The following is a 27,899-nucleotide window of genomic DNA, read 5'->3' as shown; positions in this document are numbered from 1 at the left end:
GCTGCCAGCTGATGGGTCCAGATGTGCTCTGCCACTGACCCGATCCATATCAACATTTAGGTGATTAACACTGACTCTTTGCCCTGGGAAAATTACCTGGTGCTTTATTACCTGTAACTAAATGACAATAAAAAACATGTTTATGTATTTCTGCTCATTATCTAATTGTAGACATTAAAAGGATATGATGCGCCAACAGATGCCTAGCTTGCTGTTGATCTGGCCGCCTTGGGCATGGAGGCGCTCTTCTTCCAGCTGTTTGGGGTTGCTGAAGTGAACAGTCTCGTGATCCGGCTGTGGGAGACTCTCAAAGTCAAACTTGTCAACCTGGATGGCCATCCTGCAACATAAGAGGGAAGGTTAGAGGCATATGGTTCAGCTTACATAATTAGTGACCAACCAAAGGTTCCAATGGCATCGTGACTCGATGAGTAGCAGTTACATAAACATCACTGAAAGATATAAATCCAAGGGAACATACTTTGATGAACGGTCATAAACTTAGATCTAAATTAATTTATTTTCGCTTTAGAAATAAGTAATGAAAGAATGAAATCCTTGCTGCCACTAAATTAGAATATCTTGTAGTAAACAGGGATTGGCAGAAAATAGACTCTCTCTTTGGAAGTTGATTTCACTGAGGGTCAAAGAAAGAATGTAGGAAGTGTGTTTGGCGTCTTTGCTATTGGTCAAGGCTTATATCATTCTCTATTAAACAGTTTAACACTTCAAATTCAGAGAAGAGTCTGATGTGAGTCATTTGTGCAAACTATTGAGAGCATTCAGTGAAAAAAGGACAATGAAATACACAAATCTTAAAGTGTATATGAAAGCGTATTCAAGTGTATTTAAACCTTCCATTCAAATATTAAAATGTCAATGGTATCTTGATTTTTGTTTGACTGCAAATGCCTCAGTAAAGTAAGGAGCTGATAAAATCATCAGAGCCCGAAATCAAAAGCTCTCGCTACCTTCTACATCAGCGGTTTTCAAAGTGTGAGGTCCGCCTCCCCAGGGGGGAACCAGAGGGCTTCAAGGGAGCCATGGCGTGGGAAAAAGTATACTGGAAGAAGTTCACAGAGTTCCCTCACCTTACCAAAAAGGCTGTAAAAGTGTTCATCCTCTTCACCTCCACTTACCTGTGTGAGTGTGGATTTTCCACATTGACAATGATTAAAAGTCACGGCTACGGGCAGAGGATGATCTGCGTTTATTCCTCACTACAGTGCATTCCCGCATCAACTGCCTGTGCGCATCAAAGACACAGAGTCTTTATTCCCACTAAAATAGAGGTGGGCAAAATAAAATGGCAAAATCGGTTAATTATTATGTTAAGGATTTACGCACAATGCTGAGAATGATATGAAAAGCAGCGCTGCCCATGGTGCGCAGGTACGATAAAAGTGTCCAACTGACGTTGATCTGTTCATTATTCATTATTTGATTTGAGGAATTCAGTTATTTTCAGTGTTTCAGCCCACTATGCAAGCGTTAATGTGAGATGAGTGAACATGTGTTTAAATGTATTCAAAATGTGTTTACAAACACACAAAGGTGTTAAAATGTGTTTTGAAAAGATGTTAAAAACATACACAAAGATTGTTTTTAAAAAAAAAACATTTGTGAGCACATTCTCAGATAAAGTTGTTTAAAATGTTTTAAAAATATGTTTAAGAACATACAAAAGATGTTATAAAAAAAAAATGAAAAATGGGTATGACATTTATTGTTGAAACCTGTTTTTGAGCCTGTAATAATAATTGGGGGGGGGGGGGGGAAATCCTGCTTTTTTGTTCTCTTAAGGCTGGGATACACTGTGTGATTTTTTGAATCATTGTAAGCACCAGCTCAAACTGTGCGACTCATGTGCAGAGCCCGAATGTGCGCAGCTCCTGATTCATGTTCTCACACTATACGGGCCGACACTCTGACACGATCTGACTGCTCACACTGTACATTCATACACGACACATCGGGGTCTTGTTTCCGGAAATGCGACATACAAATTAGAAGAAGAAGAAGAACTCTGAGGAGTCGCCATTAAAACAGACGAAGAAAGTGAAAAGAGACTTGAAAAAAGAGGAGAGAAGAAAAGACAGCAATGTAATGAACCAGGAACTGGCTGGACACATGGGCAGTAAAGTCCACCAATTTTACAGCGGTTCTACGGTGTTCGCGCATGCGCAGTGTGAGAGTTTAAGGTAAGCCGGTCCGTGGCACTGCATCAACAGTGTTAGGGTTAGGAGCGACCAAGTTGATTTCCTTACGACCATACGATTGCTGGTCGGGAGCTGGTCGTGAGGTGTTCATTGCTTCTCGTGACCCCATGCCTACTACATGATTCACGACACACGATCTAGCAGAGACTCAAACGATCCCAAAAAATAGAAGCACAAGCTGAAAATGGCACAGTGTATGCCTGCCTTTAGGGGAGGCCCACTATCCAACACTTTGAAAACCCCTGTTCTACATCTTCTGAAACAGATGCGGATGATATGGTGTTGCTAATCTCAAGTTTAAATAGTTATTATTATTTGTAAGGGGGTTAAGTTCTTAGGCCTCAAAAGAGCGAGCAACATTTCATCAGAAATAATAGTTTCGGGTAGTTTTAATGAGAGCTTTAGTTTTGAAAAGCAGAGCTAATAATTAAAAAATCTGTTTATCTTTTATTATGCAATGGGCATTCATCAAGTAACATACTGTATATGTCAAAAAATAAAGACTGGACAGCTTGTTAGTTAGTTTGTGTGAATGTACCTTCAGCCAAAAATAAAGGTGACAGCTGAGGGGAAACAAGTGTTTATCAGAATTTCCAACAATTTTAAAAAAGAGGAAAAAATAAATCAGCCAGGAACATCTTGAAAATGAAAAGAATGACAGCTACAACAAGATAGCGAGAGCCCCCAAGTTCTGGAACTCTCCCAAAGGCCAAAGCTACACAGTATAAAGACCCAATGGATACATTAGATACAGTAAAGTATCAGAACTCGACAGTGAGCCATCATGGAAAAGGGTTTTAGCCAACTGTTATTTAGCTTCTTCTGAAATAAGCTTTCTTTTTAATATTGAACCTTAAACACAGGTATTTTCAGCATGATGAATTTAGGTTTCAATGTGCTTGTTGTACACTCTGTTCCTCACTCATGTAATACATGCTCCAAAATGACTAGAAACTGATCAAGTTAATTACATTGAACATCTTTAAACCCAAACTGAAAGGACTTGAGGAGAACTCCACATCTTGTAAATGCTTTTATTAAAACTGTCTACATTTAATTTATTTACTGTCGTGTTAAAGATTGTTAATCTCAACTGGACATCCTGGTTAAATAAAGGTTAAATAAAAACAGATCTACAAGGAACTGGTTCCAAGATATTCCAAAAATTCTCAACTTAAAAGAAGTTTAGGAGGCAATGAGGGGAATTTTACGACTGAAGAAGTTGGCGAATGATTATCCACATGGACAATATGGAAATAAATACATTTGCACATGTAAATTTTCCAGCCTAAACGCACGTCTATACGATATACAAGCAGGAGAGGTTAATGCTTCTTGATACACAGTAATAAGGACACCTAAGGAGTTTCTTTGTACTCTCATTACTAGTACAGTGCCCGTCGGAAGTATGCATTCATGTGGGAGCATAAGGGGTATATTTGCGGGTCCAATTTTCCTGGTTTAATTCTATGGGACATGTGCATGACTTCATCATCACTTTTATATTTTTTTGTTTGGTGTATTTTCCTGTAACATATGTTTTTTGGAGTCATGTGTATTTATGTATCTTTCTGTTGTGTTTTTGTGCATAAATGTTTGCTGTTTTTTTTATTTATATTTTTTTTGTAATGTATGTTTTTGAGTCATGTGTATTTTTGTATCTTTCTGTTGTGTTTTTGTGCATTTTTTGTATAATTATTGTTTTGTTGCCATTGTAGTGTGATTCTGGAATCATTTTGTGTATTTTTTGTGTAAATATTTAGTTTTATGTACTTTTAGTATAAATATTTAGTTTTGTGTATTATGAGCCATTTTCATATTTTTGTCATATTTTTCTGTAATGTATGTTTTTTTAAGTCATCATTATGTGTATTTTTTTTATCTTTCTGTTGTCTTTTTGTGAATTTTTTGTAGAATTATTGTTTTTTGTTGCCATTGTAGTGTGATTCTGGAGTAATTTTGTGTATTTTAGTTTTTTTTTGGTGTAGTTTTGTGCATTTCTGTTGTCATTTTAGTGTATTTTTGTGTAGGTATTTAGTTTAGTGTATTTTGAGTCATTTTCATATTTTTGTTGTCGTTTGCTGTATTTTTCTGTAATATATGTTTTTTCTCTCTCACACACGCTGCAGAGAAATTTGTAGCTTTCAACACAGCAGCCACTGCCGTCAATCACTTCCGGGTGAGGTCCGTCCGGTCTAAATAGCGTACGGTCAAACTAACGTTTTGAAACGACATCACGAAATAACGAACAGTAAAAAAATATTTTTGCTCAAAAGAGAAGTCCACAGGAGCAATATCAGGGCCAAACTCAGCTGGCACGCACCGTAAGAGAGCTGTGCAGTGAAATAGATACAGTACCCGTCGGAAGTACGCATTCATGTGGGAGCTTAAGTAGAGTTAATTATGGCCAAATAAGTATGTGTTTGAAGGTTGGATGTACAAAGAGGTGTACATACTCTGTGCTCTGTAGTGTTATAAAGGGGTTTATTTGCAGGTGCAAAATAAAACAGTGTGTGCGATTTCCCCGGTTTAATTCTATGCGACATGAACATGATAAATGTGTTTGTTGTTTTTTTTTTTTTTAACTCACTTTTATATATTTTTGTTTGGTGTATTTTTCTGTAATGTATGTTTTTTGGAGTCAATATGTGTATTTGTGTATCTTTCTGTTGTCTTTTTGTGTATTTTTTGTATAAATATTTAGTTTTGTGTATTTGAGTCATTTTCATATTTTTGTTGTATTTTTGTGTAATGTATGTTTTTTGGAGTCACATGTATTTTTTATTCTTTCAGTTGTCTTTTTCTGCATTTTTTGTGTTTTTTTTACTCATTTAGTATATTTAAATAAATACTGTGTGTGTTCCGTGAAATGTTTGAGACGCTTATAACCACACTCCATAGTGATTGTAGCGCCAATCAGAAAAGTAACAAAACTGCGCAAAACAAAATGTAAAGCTCCAAACTACATGAGTGAGTAAGTAAATTAAAGTATTATCTACAATTCTGGCTACCTTTTTTTAAAAAAACAAAAAATCATTTTTTACCTTCGAACCGAGTGGTCAGAGCTTAGCTTCCATGCACAGCATGACACAGAATCTGCAGTTTTCCAGATGGAGTATTGAACGGGTTGAGGTCAAAACCGACTCTAGTGAAACAGCGCGTTATTGAACAACAGTTATATGGTTTAAACAATGGGAAACGTGTCTGCAGAAGACTCACCAGTGGCTGACGGTTTCAAATGATCTATTCAGAGAGCTCCCGTATTTGAGACGCTAACGATAGCATGGCACAGGAGGAAGTGGAGTCTGCCGTGGCTCACACACACGAACATCAGTGACTAACATCAGGCCCAATAAGTGAGACTTAAGAACTTTGCTAGTTTATCAGTGCAAGCACTGCTGCTCAGACGCTCCTCTCCGGTATAAAACTATCTTCTTCTCTCTCACTCGTGTTTACAATCCGTGTCTGCTTGGCTGTGTGCGCAGCAATTGGCTCTGGCTGCACACGTGACTCTTGCTCGTGTGAGGAGCTATGCAGTGAAATAGATATAGATGGTGCACTAGCGCCCCCTCACACCCTGAGGTCAAAAGTTGAATAGGTTTCATTTCGGGGGCCGTCCAGAAGTGAAATAAAATTAAAATAAACATTTTGAAATTACCAAATTACTCCAAAATAACAGATACACACACTTGGGGTATTTGGAACCCATTGACCAAGTTTCAGGTCGAACTTGCACTGCGTCTGGGATATATTTGCTAAACACACACACACGCACGCATGCACACATCCACACAGACGTCCCTTGCTTTTATAGGTAGATGTGCCACTAACAACTGCCACCAAACCAAATCCCCATTTCTACAGACAGCCTGTGAAGGCAGTCGTTCATTCTGAACACATTTCTATAATCTTAAGCCTCAACACAACAGTTCAGCCACTTACTTGTAAAGGGACAGGTATCAAATTCAGTAGTTTTATAGGTACACACCAAATTTAGTTGATACTACCAGGTACCGATTCAAGTCAAATATAACTGTACCATGTTTCGATACCTCAATGCATCTTTGTGACCGTGAGAGAGTGAGAGTAGGTGATTTTTCATGCCAGCATGAACACAGCATTGCAAGCACAGGAGCTACAGGTTTGACATGTACAGCTGATAGAAAACGCTCAAAAGTTGAGCTCTGATTTGTAAAATGTGACGCAGGTTATGCTTGCTGCAATATTTGTCACGTGAAGTGAAAGACCAATGGCAAGAATACTTCAAACCTGAGGAAACACCAGGAAAAAAAAAATCAGATTCATCGTCTGCAGCCAGAGACACGGGAGAAGAAATAGACTTAAAGGGGACATATCATGCTAAATCCACTTTTTTAGCCCTTAAATGCATTCTGTTGTATATTTAGAGTGCTTAGAAGTACAGAAAAAATCAAATTAGTCTCTTCAGGTGCTCCGTAGATATCTTTATATTCTGTTTTGCTCATATTTTTCAATCTGTTTCAATTTTTCTATTCTCTATTACGTTTTTTGAACTATTACATCACAGTATTTGCAGCGGAACTACCAAATTAGTACAACTCCAGGTCCAACACTTCAAGCAATCCGCCATTTTTATTTCTCGCTTTTATTTTGTAGTCCAAGCTCAAGGATGCCGAAGTTACGAGAGGATAAGTCAAAATGTTCGGTTGTTGGATGTAGTAACCCACACGCTTCATTACATCTCTCAGCATCAGAACCTTTTCAAAGTGGCTGGTTGAGTTTTATCTTTCACAGAAATGTACCCACATCTGTGGGTAAGGTCATTTTTGTGTGCTCGAAGCACTTCAAGGATGACCGCTTCGCCAGTATAAAGAAGGATTTTCCAAAAGACTTTGTCTGATTGAGGGTTCAATTCCTTCTATCTTTGAAGACAACGAACAGAGCACTTCGGTAAGCTGTAAATAACACTAAAAGCAGTTGCACCGTCTTCAGACTGCATATGTTAGCGCTGTGTGCTCGTTTTAGATCCTTGATGATATGGCCTACGTGATTTAATTTAAGTCTAAAGTTTTCATTAGTCATTTCATTTTGCCGTTTTTGTCTTTGAAAAGACTGTATTAAAATGCATTTCGTGACGTTAGCTTGGCGCTAGCGTTAGCTCGGTGGTTGTGTTAGCTCACTTGTTAGGGTTCTGCAGGTTCATCATCTTCATTTTCATCTCGCTCCGCTGGGTCAGACTCTGGCTGGAACATGTAAGGCTGGATGGACAAGTCTTCTGTTGTTGACATTTTGTAAATAACCTCTGAATAAAAAGTTTATGCGCCGCTACATAGCCGTATCTCTATCAAACTACAAAAATGGCTGAGCAGGGTGGAGTTGAACCGAGTGTCACCTAAAGAGGGGGCGGGGTATGGAGTGTCTCATTTGCATTTAAAGAGACCGCACCAAAACGAGTTGCTCTCAGAAGCACATCAGAAAAGGGGTAGAAAAGGGGTCTGTGGAGCTATAATAATGAGGAATTCAGACCCAAGCATCGCAGTCCCGCTTTATAGAGACCACAACTGTATGATTTATATGTAAAAAGGAAGGATTTAAAACCATGATATGTCCCCTTTAACATTTGGCGATGCAGCAACAGTGACAATAACCATGCAAGTGAGGGTTAATCATTATCACCTGATTCCTTGTACTTTGAAATGTTAACTCGGATGAATTGATCAATGGCCCGCAGCTCAACTAGTCTGGGACACTTGAATGGTCTATCGTTCTATCCTATCATTGCGTACATTTCTCTTGTGTTAATTATGGATGAACTATTTTCTTTGAACTGTGTTCCTATTGTAATATACTACGTGGAAATTCTGAGAGTTTTAGTCCAGGCTTGGTGCTTTGTTTTAGCAGTAATTATTGTTATTTGTCATACTTGTTCTCTTTTGTCATGTTGTACTCTCTTAGTATTGAACACCTTGTACATTCTACGTTGCCTTTTAAAACCTGGCCGGGGACACCAGATGAAAAATAGCCTCTTTTGGCTAATTCTGGCTCATCTACAGCATGTCTGCTTATTAATGTGCATTGTCCCTTTTAAATAGTCAATAAATTCAAATATAAATTAAATTCAAGGAGATCCTTTTCCTGACAGAGGGCAGATGAGAGTCACAGAGCTGTGTTTTAATTTGTGCATTATTTAGAAAAAACACTGTGTGGCTGTAGTTACGGGTTTTCATGTTGAAATAATTAGTGAAACAAATGCAATGTTACAGTAAAAACAGTTGGATGTTTTTTAGTTTATAGATGGATAGAAACATTTTAATTGAAAAAAAAATACATATATATATATTGTTAAACAATTTTACAGTTATTACCACACAAACGCACACATACCAACAATTGGTGACTTTGAGTACTAATCCCCAGGTACCACCAACATATAGACTCAAATGTGAAAGGCACCCTTCCCTAGTCTTGTTGCACTCAAGTCTGTTGTGAGCGATTATTAGGTGTGCCTTTTATAACTGTTCCTTAGGGATGTAACGATTCACTCAACTCCCAATACGATTCGATTCACGATACTGGATTCTCTCACGATTTATTTTACAAAATGGGAATGTAGACAAATATTCCTTTATTTTTTGGGGGGAAAAAATACTGTACTATTTTCTTTTTATATTTAATTGTCAAAAGATTCCCTTGATAAACTATTCAAAACAATGCAATTTAACTAAAAATAAATCTTGAATAAAGGAATAATACAATTGAAGAAGAAGCCTATTAATTTAAATTCTGGTTCTATAGTAAACAATGCAAAACTACATAATAGTTCCTTTTCTTTTTAAAAGTGCAACTGAAAATGTATTTTGTGCTTTAACAATTGGACTTAAAAAAAAAAAAACAGTCTGCATTGTATTTACGTCAGATATTTGTTTGGACCAGCAGAGGGCGCTGGTAACCCAGTGGTCGGTTGGCATGCAGATATCCTTGCAGTGAAGAAGAGAAGCTATGCTAGCAGACAGAGCTAATAGAAAAACGTGACTTTTACAGACATTCACGTATTATTACAGATATTTTTTCGGTGCTAAAGGGGTAAAGAATCATTTATGAACATGTTTAAGAGTAGAAGACGGCCAGAAAAAAAGTAGTAGCAGATTCCGCCCGCCACTTACGAGAAGGATATATAGCGCCCTCTGCTGTTTAAAAAAGTACTGCGATTCAATTTTCAGAGCATCAATGTGAACCGTGATACCTATGAATCGATTTTGAACTGCCTTACAATTAATCGTTACATCCCAACTGTTCATTGTTCCTCAGTTAGCACAAGGCATACGTTGTGCTATGCCTCACATTTGATTGGCTTTTTGGATCGTATTTGATCAGCAACATGTGGCAGATCATTAATACAGTGCCATGAAAAAGTAATCGGCCCCTTCCCAATTCCTGATTATTTTGCATATTTATCGCACTTAAATGTTTCGGATGAACAAACCAATTTTACTATTCAAAGACAACCTAAGTCTATATACAATGTAGTTTCTAAATGATGATTTTATTCATTTAGGAATGAAAATAATCCAAACCCATCTGCCTAACAGCACAACACACTGTAACAGCATCATAAATCCTAAATGGACTGGTGAGTAATTAAACACACGCACACACACACACAAAGGGATATCAAAGTGAGGAGGACAAGGAAAGGCAATATAGTTATCACTTCAGAAAGATTTCAACAAAGCCCAACACAAATTAAATAACTATTAAGGCTTCAAAACAAAAGCTCCTGCTCTACAACACTTAAACACATCTGCCTTTGAACATTGCCGCCACCGGGCTCGTGTCACCGACTGAAGTCCCATCTTCAAATGAGCTCTGTGTTTCTTTCAGTCATCTTCAAAAGAACACATTACACTGTGTCTAAAAATAAATCCGACCAGACATCCAGAGGGAAGGACACAAGTCTGGTGAGGTGGGGGACATTTATTTTAGTTTGGACGTACAATTACTCACAAGCAGACGGTCATGTTAAAATGCAGACTTTAAATGGTAGGGGCAAAGGAAGGAAGGCCAAACATTTATTATTGCAGCATTTAAGGGGGGTATCATGTTTTTTTCAGGCACATAGTACAATTCTATAGCATACTCTAACTATGATACCCAAAACAGTTTGGAAAATGTAGCAAATATTAAAAAAAAAAAAAAAAACTTCAGATACAATTTCTGTCTTCTCCTTGCCTGTCTGACACGCCCATGAACACTCCCCCTTCAGTGTGTCATCTCAACACTCATGGATGTCGTTTACTTGCACTGTATTTGGCTACTTTCTACATTTTTACATTGCTACAATACATTAGAATGGTTATCAAAGTGTGGAATGCTAACGTACAGCCGGAGGAGAAGTGATCTCTCCCCTGTCACAGGCTCTGCATGCAGGCGGCACGCACACACCCCCACGCGCACACAGGCTCCTGGCAGGAAATTTAAAGATTACTCAAAAATATGTGAATTAATCTGAGAAACAGTGGATGTACAGCATGTTTTTCAGGAGGGAATGACACACTAACATGATATAAAGCTTGAAAAGCTGATTTTTACGTGATCCCACCCACCTTTTAAAGAAAAGTAGGCCTAATTCTTTTACAGTCAATCTGTATTCTTGGAGAAGATGGAAAATTTTAATCTAGAATTTATTCTGTAACCATTTGTGCTTTTTCATGCATTAACCACTTCAAACCCAATGAACCCGCTGGTGGGGGCTGCTCCAGCTTCAGTGACTGTCACAGGTCTACATGTTGTAAAGAATGAATTAAATCACACATTCTAAACCTCTCTGTATTCCTAAAAATACTCAGCTACAACTGTAGCCAACCCACATTCAGAACAAAAGACCACAGCAAACACACCAGCCCACTATGTTCTAAGAGGGAAAAATCGACAACTCTGCAAATTGTATCACAAAATAAACACAGACCTCTATAACAAAAGCCTTTGTAAAACTACAGGCCAAGCTGAATTCACTGATATACAGGTCGGGTATGTTACAAACCAAAACACCGCCACAATCTCAGAAAATACACCGCGTAAAAAGTCAGCAGTGATGACAAATGGTGTCGCACCTTTGTCGTTTCTTAACAAAAGTTGCTCCAATGTGCATAAAACTCCATATTTCAATAAATCCAAATCCTATAGTCAGATAGATACAGCTATTACACACATCTGAGCACTTCTTAGTCAACAAATCAGTCCAATGAGGCGCATAGTGCTTGTGCGTAAAATGGGCGCCCCCTCTTTTACCGAGCTCTGATTGACCAGGGCTAAAGCCCAACCCTTAGTGTTTGAAATCACCAATTTCTACAGGCTCTCAGCTTTGCAACGCTGTGTCATTCATCATGATCGGTGAAAGCATTGCTCAATAACACACATGCGTAACGGCACCAAAGAGTGGAACCAGGAACAGCATTGTGCATGGCATGGCAAATACATGAATAAAAATTAATGTGTTTATTTCAAGCCAAATTGCAACACCAAACATAAGACTAATGATTGGAATCAATTAGACTGACATATTACAGTTATAAACTTGTTTCCAAAAGTTGTGGAAAACTTCTGCACAATTGTGGCCAAGTGGGCTATCACCTGAACTTTTTTGGACAAAAACATGCATCTTTTTCCTAATGTTTATTATTATCCCCAAACTTGCTGCATATTAGTTAAATTATTTCTGCTTTTGCAGCCTTCGATAAAGATTATTAGCTTTATATTTGATGTAAACATCTACTTTTTTTTTGGGCGGACTACAGATTTCTGTATTTCAAAAAGGATTTATTGTGACAAAATTCCACACCATCTGTAAACACTAAGGGTCCTACTTCAATCTGAAAAAAATAGTAATGGAGGTCATGTAGAAGCTTAGAAAAACATTATTTGTTATGTGATTTTTGTAGAAAAGTGGCTGGGTTTTAAGAGAGTAATTGGCTTTAAATGTTTTCTTGGCACAATATTCTATATTTTGCTTAATCAGACAACACGTAAAAACCTATTGTCTGCAAGATGTCCTCCAGATAAAGTTTCAACATGTATTATAATAATGTAATATACAATCCAATAATTAAGTGTAAAACAGATAGAGTAAATGGTAAACCTCCAACAAGAGAATACTGCAGTAAGTGATTACTTTAATTCTGAAACAGGTATTTAAACTGTGTGTTAATTTGTATTCAGTATTTTTCAAATAAAAGGCTAAGTTTTGACGATTAGCACAGTATATTGATGTTAAAGCAAGGCGACTACTTAACTCTGAATGCCCTTAAACAGGGCATTTTACTGAGGTGGGAGACCATTTAAAGGCCAAGCTCTCCCACTCGCATTTAGACCCCCCCTCCCCCTCCAACCTGTTATATTTTCTATTGATTCGGTTGTGGAGTCTTTCATGGATTACGCTCTATCGGTCTAATCTAGCCTATTACAAAGCTTTCAATAACCTGTGCACTGAGCTGGGGCCACGATGAAAAATCTTTGTACCCTAATTCCCAGTCTATTTCACCCAGATGCCCTCTTTCCTCCTGCTTTGTGCTGATAACACAGTGCTTTGGTCTTTAGTTCCAAGCTGAGAATGAAAGCAGGAATAGATGAGGACAGATGAATGACTGAGTAAAAAAGGTGGACCAATTTCACCTAAAGTCCTTAAGAATAAGGTGAGGTTTACCATGTGCAAGCAATCATAAAACATGAGAATAGCATTTATAGAGCTCAACAGAACATATAGATTGACTTCATCTATTGGAAATTATTCTATTTAAAGAAAAAGAGTGAAAGTTTGCTGACATGCATGCGTATTATCAAACGTAACGTGAGTTTAGATTCTTGGGCCAGGCTCGGGCCTCATTTTCCCGCTCAGCTGTCGGGCCGGGCTTCATTTTTTACTTTTATTTAATTTTTAATCTCTATTACATTAATATTATTTTTAATAAACACAAAAACACTTCTATATTGTTGTGGTATCATTTCTAAAGTGATTTCTGCTAGTAGTGGGACAGGATATTGTTGTGTTGCGTTTAGTTGTTCAGCATTCATATTCACTGAATATTATCTGCTGATTTTGCTCATTCCACACTTGCTGCTGGAGCGCAGGGAATAAATATGATTGTGTGCTTCAGTCAGGTCTGCGCTCCACGCACGGGACGCCCATACTGTAACGGACTGGGTTCTATGTTCTGGTTATGTTCCACTTGTGTGTATTTAGTGGTTAACTGATGCTGAGATTTCCCATGGCCATAAAGGCATCATGGCTACGTGCAGCTTTCTCTGCCAATGTGTGTCTTTGTTTACATGTGTTCTGAGTGTTGATTGGCTGGGAGGCTGGGGAAAGGGCGGGCGTAAGCGGAGAAAAGAGTGAACAATACTGTTCCCACGGTAGTGTGAGTGTATGACGGTGTAAGACGGTTCTTTGTGTGTTTGATTGTTTATTTTTGGCGTGTTACTACGACCTCCATTAAAGCCTGTAAAACTGTGATAACGGCTCGAGTCACATCATGACAATACATTTTGGGCTGCGGTGAGTGTGTGTGCCCCCCCCTCCCTCCCTTCTCGCTGCACGAGACACCACGCTACCAGTCTACCGACTGCAATACGTTCAATAAAAGGTTTAAATCGGGCTCCGGCCTACAATTTAAGTTAATGGCTCGGGTCGGGTCGGGCTGGATTTTTTGGGCCCAATCTAAACTCTAGCACGCACTTGAAAAATCCTCAAATATTAACTGTCACAAAAAAATAATTGACATTGATTTATTGTGACGCTAAGCACTTAAGTGAATTTATAGTTGGAAATGGTTCATCCACTACATTTACAATACCGGTAGGTGAATAAAACATTATTAAATATGATTACTCACCCGTTTATGCATAGAGATTTATTACGTAGTAGTTTCCGTGACAAACACAAAGATAAAAAAAATTGCCACTAATTAGGAGCCCTACGTGAATTTCACCTTACAGCAAGGTATCAATGGTCCACCTCCTTTCCTTCTTTGAAATCAGTCCACGACAAAGTTTTTTTCAAATTCCTATCCGGAGATACACAACGTCATCAATATGTGCTGCTTTGGATATGAGTGAGTTGAAAGCTTTTTTTTATTTATTCATTTTCAAAGGTTCAGACATATCAACATTTCATTTAACTATGTATTTATTAATCAAAAAACAACATTAAACAGCATTTTAACTTACTTCATCATGTGTACTTCTGGTTTCTTCAAAATGAAACGCCATGTTGTGTTTTACGGCCTGCTGCCATCGAGTATGATGACTTTTATTTTGAAGCCTGAGGCCGTGTCTTTTGACGGCATTTGGTTTGACAAGCGATGCCCTTTCATCTGACGGAGGTTTTGCTGAGACATGAGTCCGTTTGGGCTGATAAATGATACCTGATATCTCACTCTGAGACCTGAGGATGTCCTAAAATGTACATGGTCCCAGACATTAAGGGTTTGTTTTTATTTTATTTGAAAAGGTCATACCCAGAGTAAATACAGTATGTCCAGAGTAAAAGTCAAATAAATGCATGGTTTTATTTCCAACTGAATTGTTTTTTGGTCTTTTTTCCCTTTCCAAAGTGATCGTATCATAATCATTAGCCAATTATTGTCTATCGTGCTGTGAACTGTGAGCATCGTTCTACCTAAATTATTCAGGTTAGGGTATTGCAATATGGAACTAAATCAGAGCACTAGGGGGAAACTTCACAGACTCAGCAATGGATTTGAAGTGAGGACCTTTGAGTTGTCAGATAATGAAGCTTAACACTGTGCCGCACACAGAAATATTTGTAAATATTGGCACTAGCTTCAGCAACTATCTTATTTGAACAGCAAACTTTGAAAACGATTTCTTTACTCATGAGAGAAATTCTGAGACGTGGAGATGACAGCTGCAGCTATCCTTCATCTTTCAGACCCACCAGTGGTCTGAAAAACATCCTAAAGTGGGTAAAAACACAGTATTGCTAAACATTATCAGGTTCAGGGGGTGTGATTTCAGACCCCATGTAGCTACCATAATTATGGCCATCGCTGCAAAAAGCCGTGTAGACTGAACCATCTTCAATGGTAAAGCCAGGATGAAAGAGTCACAGTGATAAGGCTTTCTAATTAAATGCCATGCAGGCTCGGACCAAAAGCACATTATAATCATATGAACGTGTACGGAGGTTGCTTTCATCAGACGACATAAAAACTGTGATACCAATAAATTAATCCCTCTCTTTGTGTCAGAGTAGTGGGTTCATAATTAAAAATATCCACCAATGTGCTTAAGGATTGATTAGCAGAATGCTTTCAAAAAGTGCTTAACACGTGACGCAGTAAGCAGTGAAGAAGCTCTGCACAGCGGTTGGTTTTATTTTCTCTGCTAATTCCCAGGTGATGCTGAGCCACACATATAGAGCGTGCCGTCTGTTGTGTGGGACTGTGAGCACGCTGTGATCGGGTGTGTACTTTTGTAAATGTAAACCCACATGTTTTCCTGATTGTGTTATGTCACTTGGGAGAAAGCTGGAAGAGCTTACCAAGTGCATGTGTGCGTTAGTGTGTGCATGCACGTTTCTCAAATGTGGTTATTTTTAGCTCACGTGCGAGAGCTTAAAGGCGGCGCTTCATGGACTCCTGTGCAGAGGCAGGCGAGAGCAATCGTCTATTTTTAGACTGCGGATGACTTGACGTAACTCTTTGTTTGCTAGAGTGTGAGCTCAGAAGGCAGCGCCCCCAGCATGCTTACAGCCTATAGCTGCATATGTATGAAATATATATTAAAATATACCTTATGCATTGAGTATTTGCATATGTCTATTTAAAGTCTGCTAGAAAATGCATGGTGAGGTTACTGTACAATGACAGTGTGTGTGTGTGTGTGTGTGTGTGTTTTTGCTAGTGATTTTCTACTGCATACACTAATACAATAATCAATAAAATTAAAATGTATCTGTTTAAAAAGAAAGATTAAGAAATACAAATACATTAGAATAAAACATATTTTGTACAAGTGAAAATAAGAAATCCATATTAGTGAATGTAGGAGAATTGTGTTCATATCCACAGCAGTATCTGCTGTTAGTTTTAATTCTGGTTTCTAATGTGTGTAGATAATGACATAGACCACACATGGCGTTGGCAGCTGTTGAGGTTAAAGCTGATATCCAGAGTTTCTGAGAAATCTGTGTTTATGTAAGATTCTTTTGAAATTCAAAAAAATGTCTTTTACTATAGTCTACTCCCAGTGGTCATTCATATACATTAATGTATACAAGTTCCTCCTTCGTCCTATAGACAAGTAGGTTCCCAATCTTTTTTGTCCCGTGCACCCCCTTTGCATTTTTGTCAAACCCTTTTCATACACCGGTATATACATTTTTCTTCACACACACACACACACACACACCAGTGTATATATATATATATATATATATATATATATATATATATATATATATATATATAAAACTTTTTCATTTGTTGAACACAGGGCTCTCCTAAACTTCTAAATGTGTCTCAGATATTGGTTCCATAAGGCTTTAACTACAAATTCAAAACAATGAGTGAAATATAGTTAAACTACAACTTTTATGTGGTTTTACTTCAATAGTAAGTAAATCTCCTTTGTTAAATGAAGCTAATTATTGTCTCCTATTGTCAGAACTGATAAAATGGCCACTGCAGCATAAAATAATAATTATTTTAATAAATTACAAGTAAATATAGTATGTATTTTTGAGTACCCCCTGCAATGTGCTCCTGTACCACTAGGGGTACACGTACCCCTGTTTGGGAGCCACCGCTATAGACCATTATACAAATGGAAACAAGTGTGCACAGAAACAAGGCTGCGCGTCACAACAGCAAACAGGTAAATATGATTTTGGACGCATAGACCTATATCAATGCGATCCAATGCAACCTTGGTATGTTCCGTGATGCGCAAGCAGAAAAGTAGAGGCGTGGCTTCTGATAGATTGCAGAGGCAGGGGGAGGAAGTGGAGCTATTGAGGGCGGGACATCTTAGTGTTTCTCAGAAAGGCCGGATATCAGCTTTAAGGTGAAAAAACTAGGCTTTACGTGATCAGGATTTTTTTGGCTGATCACCAATCAGTGAATTTCATAAAAACCTGATCACTGATCCGATCATATGAGGAGGGACAAGTACCAAATATGGAACTTTTTTTAGGTACCGACCAAATTCCTATTTACCAGCTGTAACTGATATACGTAAAATCAAACGGTACCATGTTTCAATACCTATAGACGCATGCTTGTGACTGTGAGAGAGTGGAAGAGTAGGTGATTTCCCTCTTCACAGGTGCATAGCGGAGGTGGGATGCACAAACACAAACGCACCTATGTCCACCAACCCCCTGAACAGACAGAAACGCCCGGTAAGTATGAGGAAGTGCCTCGCTCCACTGTCAGCTCTTAAATCAGACTCTCCTTCACCCCGTGGCTGCACTGGCTGAATGAACCAAACTAACTCAGGCACACACGTGTCAACCGACGCTGACTCCGCTTTAAGAGCCAGTAGACTATGGAAACAGACTAGGCCCAGTGCGCCGCTCCGACCGACAGATGTTAGCGAAATACTAAAGAGCCGTGTCACGTAGATCAAACACGTTGGTGGTTTGGTACGTCTTCAGAGTAAATGAGTCAAATAAAACAATCACAACAATGATGTCATTGATCAGCTCGACGAATTAAGACATTACAGTCGTTCATAATAATTGCGTAAAATGCAAAATATCAGCCGATCAGATCGGTGTAAAGCTTAGAAAAAACCTTACTTAATATCACAGGAGATATTGGATGAGGCATATCCTTGCTGTGAAGTCCACCCATGTTAACTTTAACTGCTTAATTATTATTTCAGGGGGTGATAATGACTACTGATACAAAGGCAAGTAAAACTTTCACAGGCAAAAAGGGGTTTAACATACACCATCATTTCCATCTTAAATTTGACCCCATTTCCATATACAAAGGATTTTATTTTTTGCAGATATGGTTTGCTTGCTTAATGTGAATGAATCATTTCTGTTGAAACCGAACCCTAGCATTACAAAAAACCTCAAACCAAACAAAACAACATATTAAACCAAAAAAAGATCGTTAGGGAGGGTACCTAAGGGTTAACCCGTGGAAACAATTGTTTTTACGACATTACTAGTGAGAAATTGACCCATAACTTATGGTTAGGGTTAGGTTAGGTTTAGTTAGAAGTCTTATTTTGAAAAGTTGCGGTGAAAAAAAGCTTAAGGGGGACTGAAACCGATAACTTGCTCTCCAGGAATGTGGATATTTACGTTTCTCGGGAGCTTTTTCTTGTACACTAAGTAGTTTTCTAACTCCACATGGTTTACATGCTTTAACATATTCCTTCTGTGCTTTCTTTTTCTTTTCCTCTTCCCCTCTCTACCTTTTTGGAGCTGGAGCTAATGGTTCAAGCTCAATGGTTCACTGTCCAACCAGCATGTGATACCGTGATGTTCTCTTTTTTCTATCCTGTTCAGTTCCGCTCTGTTTACTAACCCATCTCTATTGTTTCTGATGCTTACTCATCTGGAAATGTTGGGCTTTTTTGTTTTTAATAAAATGTACCTCTATTTGTAAAGAGTGCCTTGAGATGGCCCTGTTGTATTTGGTGTTATATAAGTGAAGTTGAAATGAATTGAATGGAGTTAAATCAGACAACATGGCGATTATTCTTGCTGTCCCATTGCTTATTCACTTCCATCCATCTCTGTCAATGTTCTAGCCTCCCCTCATACAAAGTTTTTTAGTCAGCAAAACCACATACATCTGTAGATTACAATCAGAAAGTTTTAAAAAAAAAAAAAAAAATAAAAAAAAAACTTTATAGTGCCGTAAGACATTGTCCAAATAGTAAGTCTGACAGGTCTAAAAGGCCTTGATTACAGCAACTTTACATGAATTCAACTGAAAAAGACCAGAACAGGCAATGACAATACGTTGATTCAGAGGCAGGAGAAAAAAAAGTCGGGAATTCATTTATTATTCCGTGAATGTGAAATAAATTCATTTCCAGGTTGCCTAAAATATAAATAATATCTGTTAGAAAAAAACTGACATGAGGTCTAAGGCAGATGGAAGTTTTCGTACTCAGTTCATGAAATTTTGATGTTCCTGCACCTTAACTAACCCACATACAGCCAGCAGGGCTGAACGCATTATTTTAAGAAAAAACTGTGTAAGGTGGTCAAAGGGGAGACGAAAAATTATCCACAAGAGATGCTGTAAAAAAGTGACATCATGTGCTGAAATCGAAGGTGAACAAATACATCTTAGTACAAGACACTCATCTTTATTTTAATTTCTATTACAAAAAAAAGTCTGTTTGAACGTGCTCCTTAGGCATACACATCACACGCATGGATGGACTCAAGACATTATACACTAGTCTGTAACTGCCCTGAGCAGATACATTAAGTGGTGTGCTATTACACAAGTGGCGGCGTGTAAAGGTGGTCACTCTGGCAACAAGCTTTGTTTGAAGAACATATGCATTGAGATGTCTATGCCTCTCTCCATGGTAATCTAGCAGCTAGCAAAGTCATGGTAAAAAGAAAAAAGTGGAATAGCAGGCAGTGAGGCCTAACTTTGCTCTCAGCTTTGGCTATTACAGAGTCAGCTCCACTGAGATAATAGTGGAGAGCAGCAGGAACTACTTAGTGCCTGTAGGTTGATGCAGTAATGGGACATAAATTCCCAGAGGTCTGTTCAAAATCCCATGGGAGACACAGCTGTGGTGCTGATGAAGGGGTCTAAGAGCAATCTCCCGCTGGTATAAAAAAGACACCATACAACTTTTAAAATGTAGGGTCTCCATGTGAGGAAAATGTGATCCTATTACAGATACTTAAAATAGCCACAGAATGACAAACATGATTTGGAGGAAAATGAAATAAAAAATGTTAGATATTACATGCATACATTATTAATTATCACGGTATTTGAGTAAAACATAATCAAAATATTTTGCCTCTGGCTTTGCACTGCTAGTTTATTGAAACACTTTAAAATACCTCTATACACTGTCTGTGTGTGTGTGTGTGTGTGTGTGTGTGTGTGTGTGTGTGTGTGTGTGTGTGTGTGTGTGTGTGTGTGTGTGTGTGTGTGTGTGTGTGTGTGTGTGTGTGTGTGTGTGTGTGGGTGTGTGTGTGTGTGTGTGTGTGTGTGTGTGTGTGTGTGTGTGTGTGTGTGTGTGTGTGTGTGTTCCTCAAATATCTCTGTGGATCAGGATCAGACTGACCTGAGAGTTTCCACATGGCTGCTGCTTGGCTCAAGGGTGTGCAACGTTAGACATCAGTCCCAGCTTGATGATGTCATCAGTCCTAGCTCTACAGTGATGATGTCATCAGTTAGAACATTGGAACAACCTTTAGAACATTGGAACATTGGTTCTACCTCTACAGTGACTGTCGCTTGCAGAACATGCGCATGGCTGCTGCTTGATTCAAGGGTGTGCGATGTCTGATTTGTTTGGACTGCAATGATACCGTTAATAAATTATCTCTCTATAGAAGCAAGGAATTTCAGAAATGCTTTACAAATTGTGGATTAATGACAAACTGGAATTGGAATAGATGGGGTTCAACTCCCTACAGTGTCCTTGCTAAAAGTCAAAATATATGCAAATAATAGTTATCACTCTACACATTTCAAAACGAACCTAAATGTCCCAGACATCCCACCTTCAAACACAAACTAAATTGGTCATCCATGAAAAAAGCTACTGAACCTCCCACTTTTCTATAGCAATACATACGTCCTACAGGCACTGTACTAGTATATAAAATAAAGAATGCACACTCGGAGCATCTTTGTGACCAAAAGTGACATTTTGGGTGTTTTTATTTGTTTGGCTCTCAATATTCTGGTCATTTTAAAGGCTAGCTGTATGAAATTTTGCCACTGTTGTTTTTACATTTGTATTTGCTTAATTCCAAAGTTCTGTGTATTGGAAGTGTATAGAAAAGGAGATATGCATCATACCGGCACCTAGAGACCAAATATGCCCCATTGACTCCCATTGTAACCACGTATTTTTCATATACTATAATCATGACATGTCATAATTCTTTTTTATTAATACCTAATAGATCTAAGCCTGTACCTTCAAAATAAAGGGAAAATACACTACTGGTCAAAAGTTTTAGAACGCTGTAACATTTCCAGTTATTTATTGCAATTCAAGTCATGCAAGTCCAATAAATAGTTTGAAATGGTACAAAGGTAAGTATTGAAAAGCCATAGGTTAAAAAAAACTAAAAAATAATGTACATTACAGAATTATGCAAATATTACTCATAAAATTTGACCGGTAGTGTACGTTTTAGGTGTAATGACCGCCTACAAACCGCCTAGATTTTCAGGAAATTTCAGTGAAGGCCTGAAATTCTTGTCTTGCAAAATACAACTTGCAAAAAGGAGTGTATTTTTTTCTTTAAAACTGTCCTTGTGTCAAAAACAATAATGCATTAAATACAATTCTGCTATCAATTAATGACATGTCAAGACTGAAATATTTTTATCACAAATATTTCACTTTGGCCCTCATTTTTTTGAAACACTGCATATTTAGTGTTTTTCCTGCTGGATAAAAGTGAGGTTATCATAATAAAAAGTTTTGAAATGAAAAAACATAAGGTTTGAAATAAATAATACATTTTATAACTATGGATAGGTCTGAAGTTGTTGAAAAAATGTGATCCGGTGGAAGTTAAAAAAAAATTAATGGAGTACATTTTTATTGCACTATTATGAGATGGACCGTTTGTGTACACAAGGTGTATAAATTTAGAGGAGTGCACATTCTGAATCAGTATATTGAGCTGTGTCCAATCCAAAGGAGGTATGCTTTTTGTATATATCAAGTTTAATACATTCCGAAAATACATGATCAGAAAGGTAAAATATTTGTTAGAAAATGATATGCAAAACAAAGCAAGTTGTGAAATCTCCTGGCAGACAGTGATGGTTCTGATGAAGTACGATCAAACAAAGAGGAGGACACAGTCCCCCTGCTGACAGCATGAGAGAGACGCCTCAGGGGCTCCACTCTCCAATTCTCATAATTAGATAGTGTTCAAATGCATCAAACCAATGTTGTACAAAAGAAACCACCATAAAAACCACTTTACGGACTTGCAATCAACCCCCACATAATTATAGTGCTTAAGGCAATCGCTTTATGGAAATGACTTTTCAATCTGTCATCTTTAGATGATGCTTCTCATTTTCTCTTCAAATTGTTTCAGGTTAGTCATTTCAATGTAATGTGATAGAGATCAAAGAGTGAGTCTGAGAAGTGAAGTCTAATGGTACACCGAATCACTTCATTCTTTCATCAAATTAGAGTATAATTGCGAGATAAAAAAAATTGGCTGAGCAGTGAGCATTAAGGTCTGATTTCATTGGTCAGATTATCTCTTACCAGCTGGAACCAGAATATTTGTAAGACAAGAAAAAAGGATGAAGTGAAACAAAAGAGGACGAAAAGCCTCTCGAGCCTCTTTTGGACAAGAAGTGATTTTGTACGCTTCTATCATTGACTTTATCAACATTCCCATCGTCAGTCATTTAAGCCTCTATTTCATTTAAACCACTTATGAATGGTTATAATCTGCAGTCGTGTCAAGCAATGAGTGATTAAAGCACGTTCTCTGCCTTAGCTGCACACAGAAAATAACCAACCAAAATAACCTCCTAATGTCACGTTATAATGGGATTATTATACAAGTTACAATGATCTAATGTTACCTCTCTTGCCCACTTCAGATCAAGTTGAGGTATGTGTGGCCCCTGAATGGGATGAACGTGACCCCCCGCTGTAAGCGCAACCAACCAGCCTTTAAGAAACAAAGCTTGTTTTGTGTTTTTAATGGGTAGTGGGAAAACTCATGAGAAGACGCAAGCAATTAGACCAGCATCCATTCACTGCGAGAGATGTCTTATCCTCAGTTCACAAGAACTGTGTGCGTTCATTCACATAACCAAGTGTTTCTCGTAAACCCCATAAATGCATGGAGGAAAAACTGAATCCTCTGAATTTATATTTGTGGGTGCAAAGTAAAATAGTGTGTGTGATTTCCCTGGTTTATTTGTACGGGACATGTGCATGACAAATGTGTTATTTTTACTCATTATTATATTTTTTTTGTAATGTATGTTTTTTGGAGTCATTATGTGTATTTTGTATCTTTCTGTTGTCTTTTTGTGGATAATTTGTATAAACAATTTGTTGCCATTGTATTGTGATTCTGGAGTCATTTTGTGTATTTTTGTATATTTTTTATTGTAGTTTCGTGCATTTCTGTTGTCATTTTGTATAAATATTTATAATTTTGAGTCATTTTCATATTTTTGTTGTTGTTTGGTGTATTTTTCTGAATTGTATGTTTTTTGGAGTCGTGTGTTTTTGGAACCTTTTTGTGCATTACTGTTTAGTTTTTTTGTTTTATCTTACTCATTTAGTATATTTTTATTATAAATACCTTATGTGTAGTGAGGACGTGTTTTAAGATGTGTGTGTGAGTGTGGCCGGCCCATTTGGGGTCAATGGCCCACGGGAACGATGCCCGGTATGCCAGATGGCCAGTCCTCCCCTTGTACAACCTCTTGCGTTTTCTCAAGATAACTGAAATAGACATTAAAAAAGATTAAGAGGCTTTGAAGCAGAAAAGGCAAAACAAATGTATTGTGCAGCACAAATAACACAAGACGACTCATTTTAAAGCTGCTGTTTTTTCATAAAGACCCAGTGTAGGCCTAATAAATCAATAAATAAAAGATTATTTGCTAACCATCTCCCTGTCTCATCTTGGGAAACTGGTTGTCTCTCCACCTTAGGTTAAACTTAAAACCTACTTATCTGAAACAAAGTGTATAATTAAGTCCACTTCAGTTATTACATTAGCTCTCTCCTCCTGTCTTCAGCTTCTCCCATGTGGGTGGGTGTAGAATGGGGGTCAGGATACGGGACTACAGATGTAGTCTTCCTACATCGACTCCCTAACCATGGTTGTGAGCCTCCTTGTCAAGGCTGCATCATGTCTCGTTCTGCAGTCTGTGCTTTCTCCCCATCCTCCTCTCTTTCTTTTTTTCTGTTTCAGGTGTCTTGGTGCTGGAGTTGGCGGTTCCTTATCTGTGGTTCGCGGTTCAACCAGTTTGTGATTATCTGATGCTATTTCTCTCTATCCTGTTCTGTTCTCTTCTTTCTGTCCCATAACTCCAACCAGTCCAGCAGATGTCTGCAGCCTCTGAGCCTGGTTCTGCTGGAGGTTCGTCCTCTTCAAAAGGAGTCTTTCCTCTCCACAAGGGTGTAAATGGTTGACATTGCCATGATTCCTGGTGTTTTCCCCATAAACACTACCAATGTGACTTTCAAACACATTTCTGGTGTTTTCACAGACTGAAAGTTACAGCAAAACAATGGCAAATGTTTATTTTGCGGCTTAAATGGACAGATCCGAATCGGGCCACGGAGGTGACAGTGAGGTCACTGGGACAAACTAAAACTAAAATGGTGTCAACTGAATCACTGACCTCTTTGGCTGAATGAAGTAAAAACACTTTCATACAAACTTTACTGCTTACACAAGACGTTTGGGTTTTATTTACAACAATAAATATTAGAAAAGTAATGGATTAATGTGCAATCACTAATTATATGAATGGAGAAAATGCATTGTTGTGAAAAGGCTTGAAGTAAACAATTAAAACTGTTTCCTTTCTAGAATTAGAGATGAATGGCATAATGCTTGTTGAACTAAAGGCATCAGCATCCAGAGTCAGGAATAATGGCTCTTGGGAAACATTTTTTTTGTCTGACACCTCATTTATCATGAAACAGAAACTGAATATAAAGTGACGTGGTCACCTGACGTTGAGAGATGATGAGCTGGTGAGGCACCCACATTATGGCTCAGCAGATGGAGATACACACATCTGTGGCCCCTATTTGTTTCAAAAGTTGTGTGTGTGTGTGTGTGTGTGCGTGTGTGTGTGCGTGTGTGTGTGTGTTACTTTTGAAGGAAATGATTGGCATCGTGACAAAACTTGACCATGTGTATAGAAGTTGTTTGCCATTTATGTCTGGGTGAGAGGGTGAAACTACACAGCAATAAGCTGGATGTGGGCTGAATTTCAAATAATGAATAAACAGTATATACTGTATGTTTGTCAGTCTTCTGGAGAATCCACACTCCAATTTGGCGAAGTCAAAGGCAACAACCTACACTAAAGGGAATGTCAGTTAAAGGGGGGAAAGAAAGGGAAAAGCACGTTATGTCTATATATGCATCTGCTGTGGTTACCAGAGTTGACATTTTTTGCCTCAGAGGCGTACTGTGTCAGACTGTATCATTTTCAGGAGAAGCAATATATTAAATTCAAATATGGAGCTGGAACATTATGTATTCTGAGTTCAACTGAAGGCCTCTTCTACTTTTCCCAAAGACTTGCTTCAGAGAAGTATAGATAGAACATATCTGGGTGATTGCATAACCAAGATGGTCTGGTTTAAAATGAATACAGTAAAAACCGGCTGGAAAAAACAAAACTAATTATATAGGCTTTTTGCTTTGCATTCCTTCATCTTGGTGATTGACTTTAAAAAAAAAAAAAGCAATTCAAAAAATCCAACCGTGTTGAGTGCTTTGAGGACAACATAAAGCACAATTTAACATTAAAGGATGGGGTCTAAGTTCATGGTAAACACAAGTCTTAACTATGTTTACGTGCTGAAAAGAACAGCAATTAAAGGAATGTCAACAACAAGGTTTTAAAGTTTCTATAAAGTGAAAATAATAACTTATAACACTTTCATATTCAGCCAGAGACAAAAAGAACAAATACACGAACACAACATACTGTTTGTGGCCCCTGTGTATGTTTATTAACATAGAAGAGTATTTAACTGAAAGGAATGCGAAAGTGATATACTGAGGGCCATGACCATGCATCGCACGGGAAATATAAATACAAAAATTGACTGGAAGCCAATGAAGACCGGAAATAATGGGGGTAATGTGGGCTGTTCTGGGAGCACCGGTCAAAAGTCTAGCAGCAGCACTCTGAACATTCTAAGGTGCTCTATAACTACCATCAAATGTGTCAGATAAATTATTAGATAAACTCAGTATGGGCCTCATTGACCAATAAATCAACAATAATTTGACTATGTGTCCTGAAGCAAGGCACTTTATTGCCTTGTATGAATTGTGCATGAATGTTGGTGGTGGTCAGAAGGGCCATAGGCGCGAAATGGCAGCCACGCTTCTGTCAGTATACCCCAAGGCAGCTGGGGGCTACATTGTAGCTTACCACCACCGGTATGACTGTGAGTGACTGGTGTGAATGAATAATGGTTTCTGTAAAGCGCTTTGAGTCTCCTCTAAAAAAGTGCTATACCTGTTTAAATCCAAGCCATTATTATTATTATTACATGTTGAGCATCACTGACTTAAAGGTGCAGTCCGCAATTCTCAGATCCCTCTCTCCCCCTCCCTCCCTGCTGCTCTCTTTCCCTGCCTCCAAACTTTCCAAAGTCCCTCCCTCAGAGGAGCTAACAAGCTGACATTAGTCCGACAGCAACATCCCAGTAATATAACATGCTCTTTTAAAAGCATATTACTGCAGCGCTTCTCTCTCTCTCAATGTGCACACACCTCAGCAACAGCAGCAACAACACAGTGTCACTTACAGCAGCCCACAAGGAGGCTGCTGTGCACATGAACAACATGCACTACAGAGTTCTAGTGTACAATTACAAATCAAACATAATGTAAATCAAGCAGAAAAGTCACCAATTCAATCTTCTACTCCTCCTGACCATGCACTGTAAAAAAAGACGGCACTACAGCCTGGGAAAGGGGCAGGACTGTGAGCCTGTAGACAGCCCATCAAACACAAACCTGGCTCTGTTTGGTTCTTTTTGCTCGGTCGTGGTGCATTCTGGCAATCTGCCAAAGGCTGCAGGACTCAGTGAGTGTTTTATTCACACAAACTAGTTTAATGTAAAGCTGTCCTTACATAGTGTTAGCTTTAGCAAATATGACAAAAAGTCACTTTTATAAAAGTTGCAGACTGCATCTTTAACAACATGGTGTTGCTGATAATGTAGTGGACTGGTCTGGACAGAAAATGCCAGGGCAGAATTTTGGTCCCAGTCCACTCCTGGCAGTGAGCGAACTTACTGGGGGACTTTCTGGGAGGAAATTAAAGCAACTTAATACCTGCTTATTACCTGGCAACAGCCAGACGTCACTGCAAGCATCTGAGCTTCTTTCTCCTTCTAGCGACTCTACAGGAACTTCTAAAGGAAGTGACCCAACTAAACCTCTAGTATTGTACCTAGAGCTTGCAATTATAATACACGACAGGTACCCTTTAAAATATAATGAAGTCTGTGAGTGAATGTACATTGGTTTTTCCCAGTGTCATTGAAACATTTAATATTGCTGAGCTGTCATTTTAATTGCTTCATACATAGGAAAAAGGGCCAGCAGCAGAAGCCAATTAAAATCCAAACGACTGTCTGTACTAAAACACGACTCATCGCAAATTGTGATTTTAAAATTCTGTTTAGTCTATTTAGCTGTTTTAATAAGGTACAACAGGTTTGAATGGATTTGCCCCTTCATTAACAAAA

General features: G+C 38.2%; 1 protein-coding gene across 2 annotated transcripts in view; it reads right to left on the bottom strand.

The window, feature by feature from the left end:
- Positions 1 to 27,899, bottom strand: part of trappc9 (trafficking protein particle complex subunit 9) — a 312,616-nt gene that overhangs the window by 113,512 nt on the left and 171,205 nt on the right. For both annotated transcript variants that reach the window (XM_028461358.1, XM_028461359.1), the window contains one exon: positions 187 to 340. In XM_028461358.1, the coding sequence (XP_028317159.1) occupies positions 187 to 340 (154 nt within the window). The remainder of the gene's footprint in view (positions 1 to 186; positions 341 to 27,899) is intronic.

This window comes from Gouania willdenowi, chromosome 11, assembly GCF_900634775.1.
Source record: "Gouania willdenowi chromosome 11, fGouWil2.1, whole genome shotgun sequence".
Taxonomy (NCBI): Eukaryota; Metazoa; Chordata; class Actinopteri; order Blenniiformes; family Gobiesocidae; genus Gouania; species Gouania willdenowi.
The sequence above is the reverse complement of the archived record's forward strand: the minus strand, read 5'-3'. Positions and strand labels throughout refer to the sequence as shown.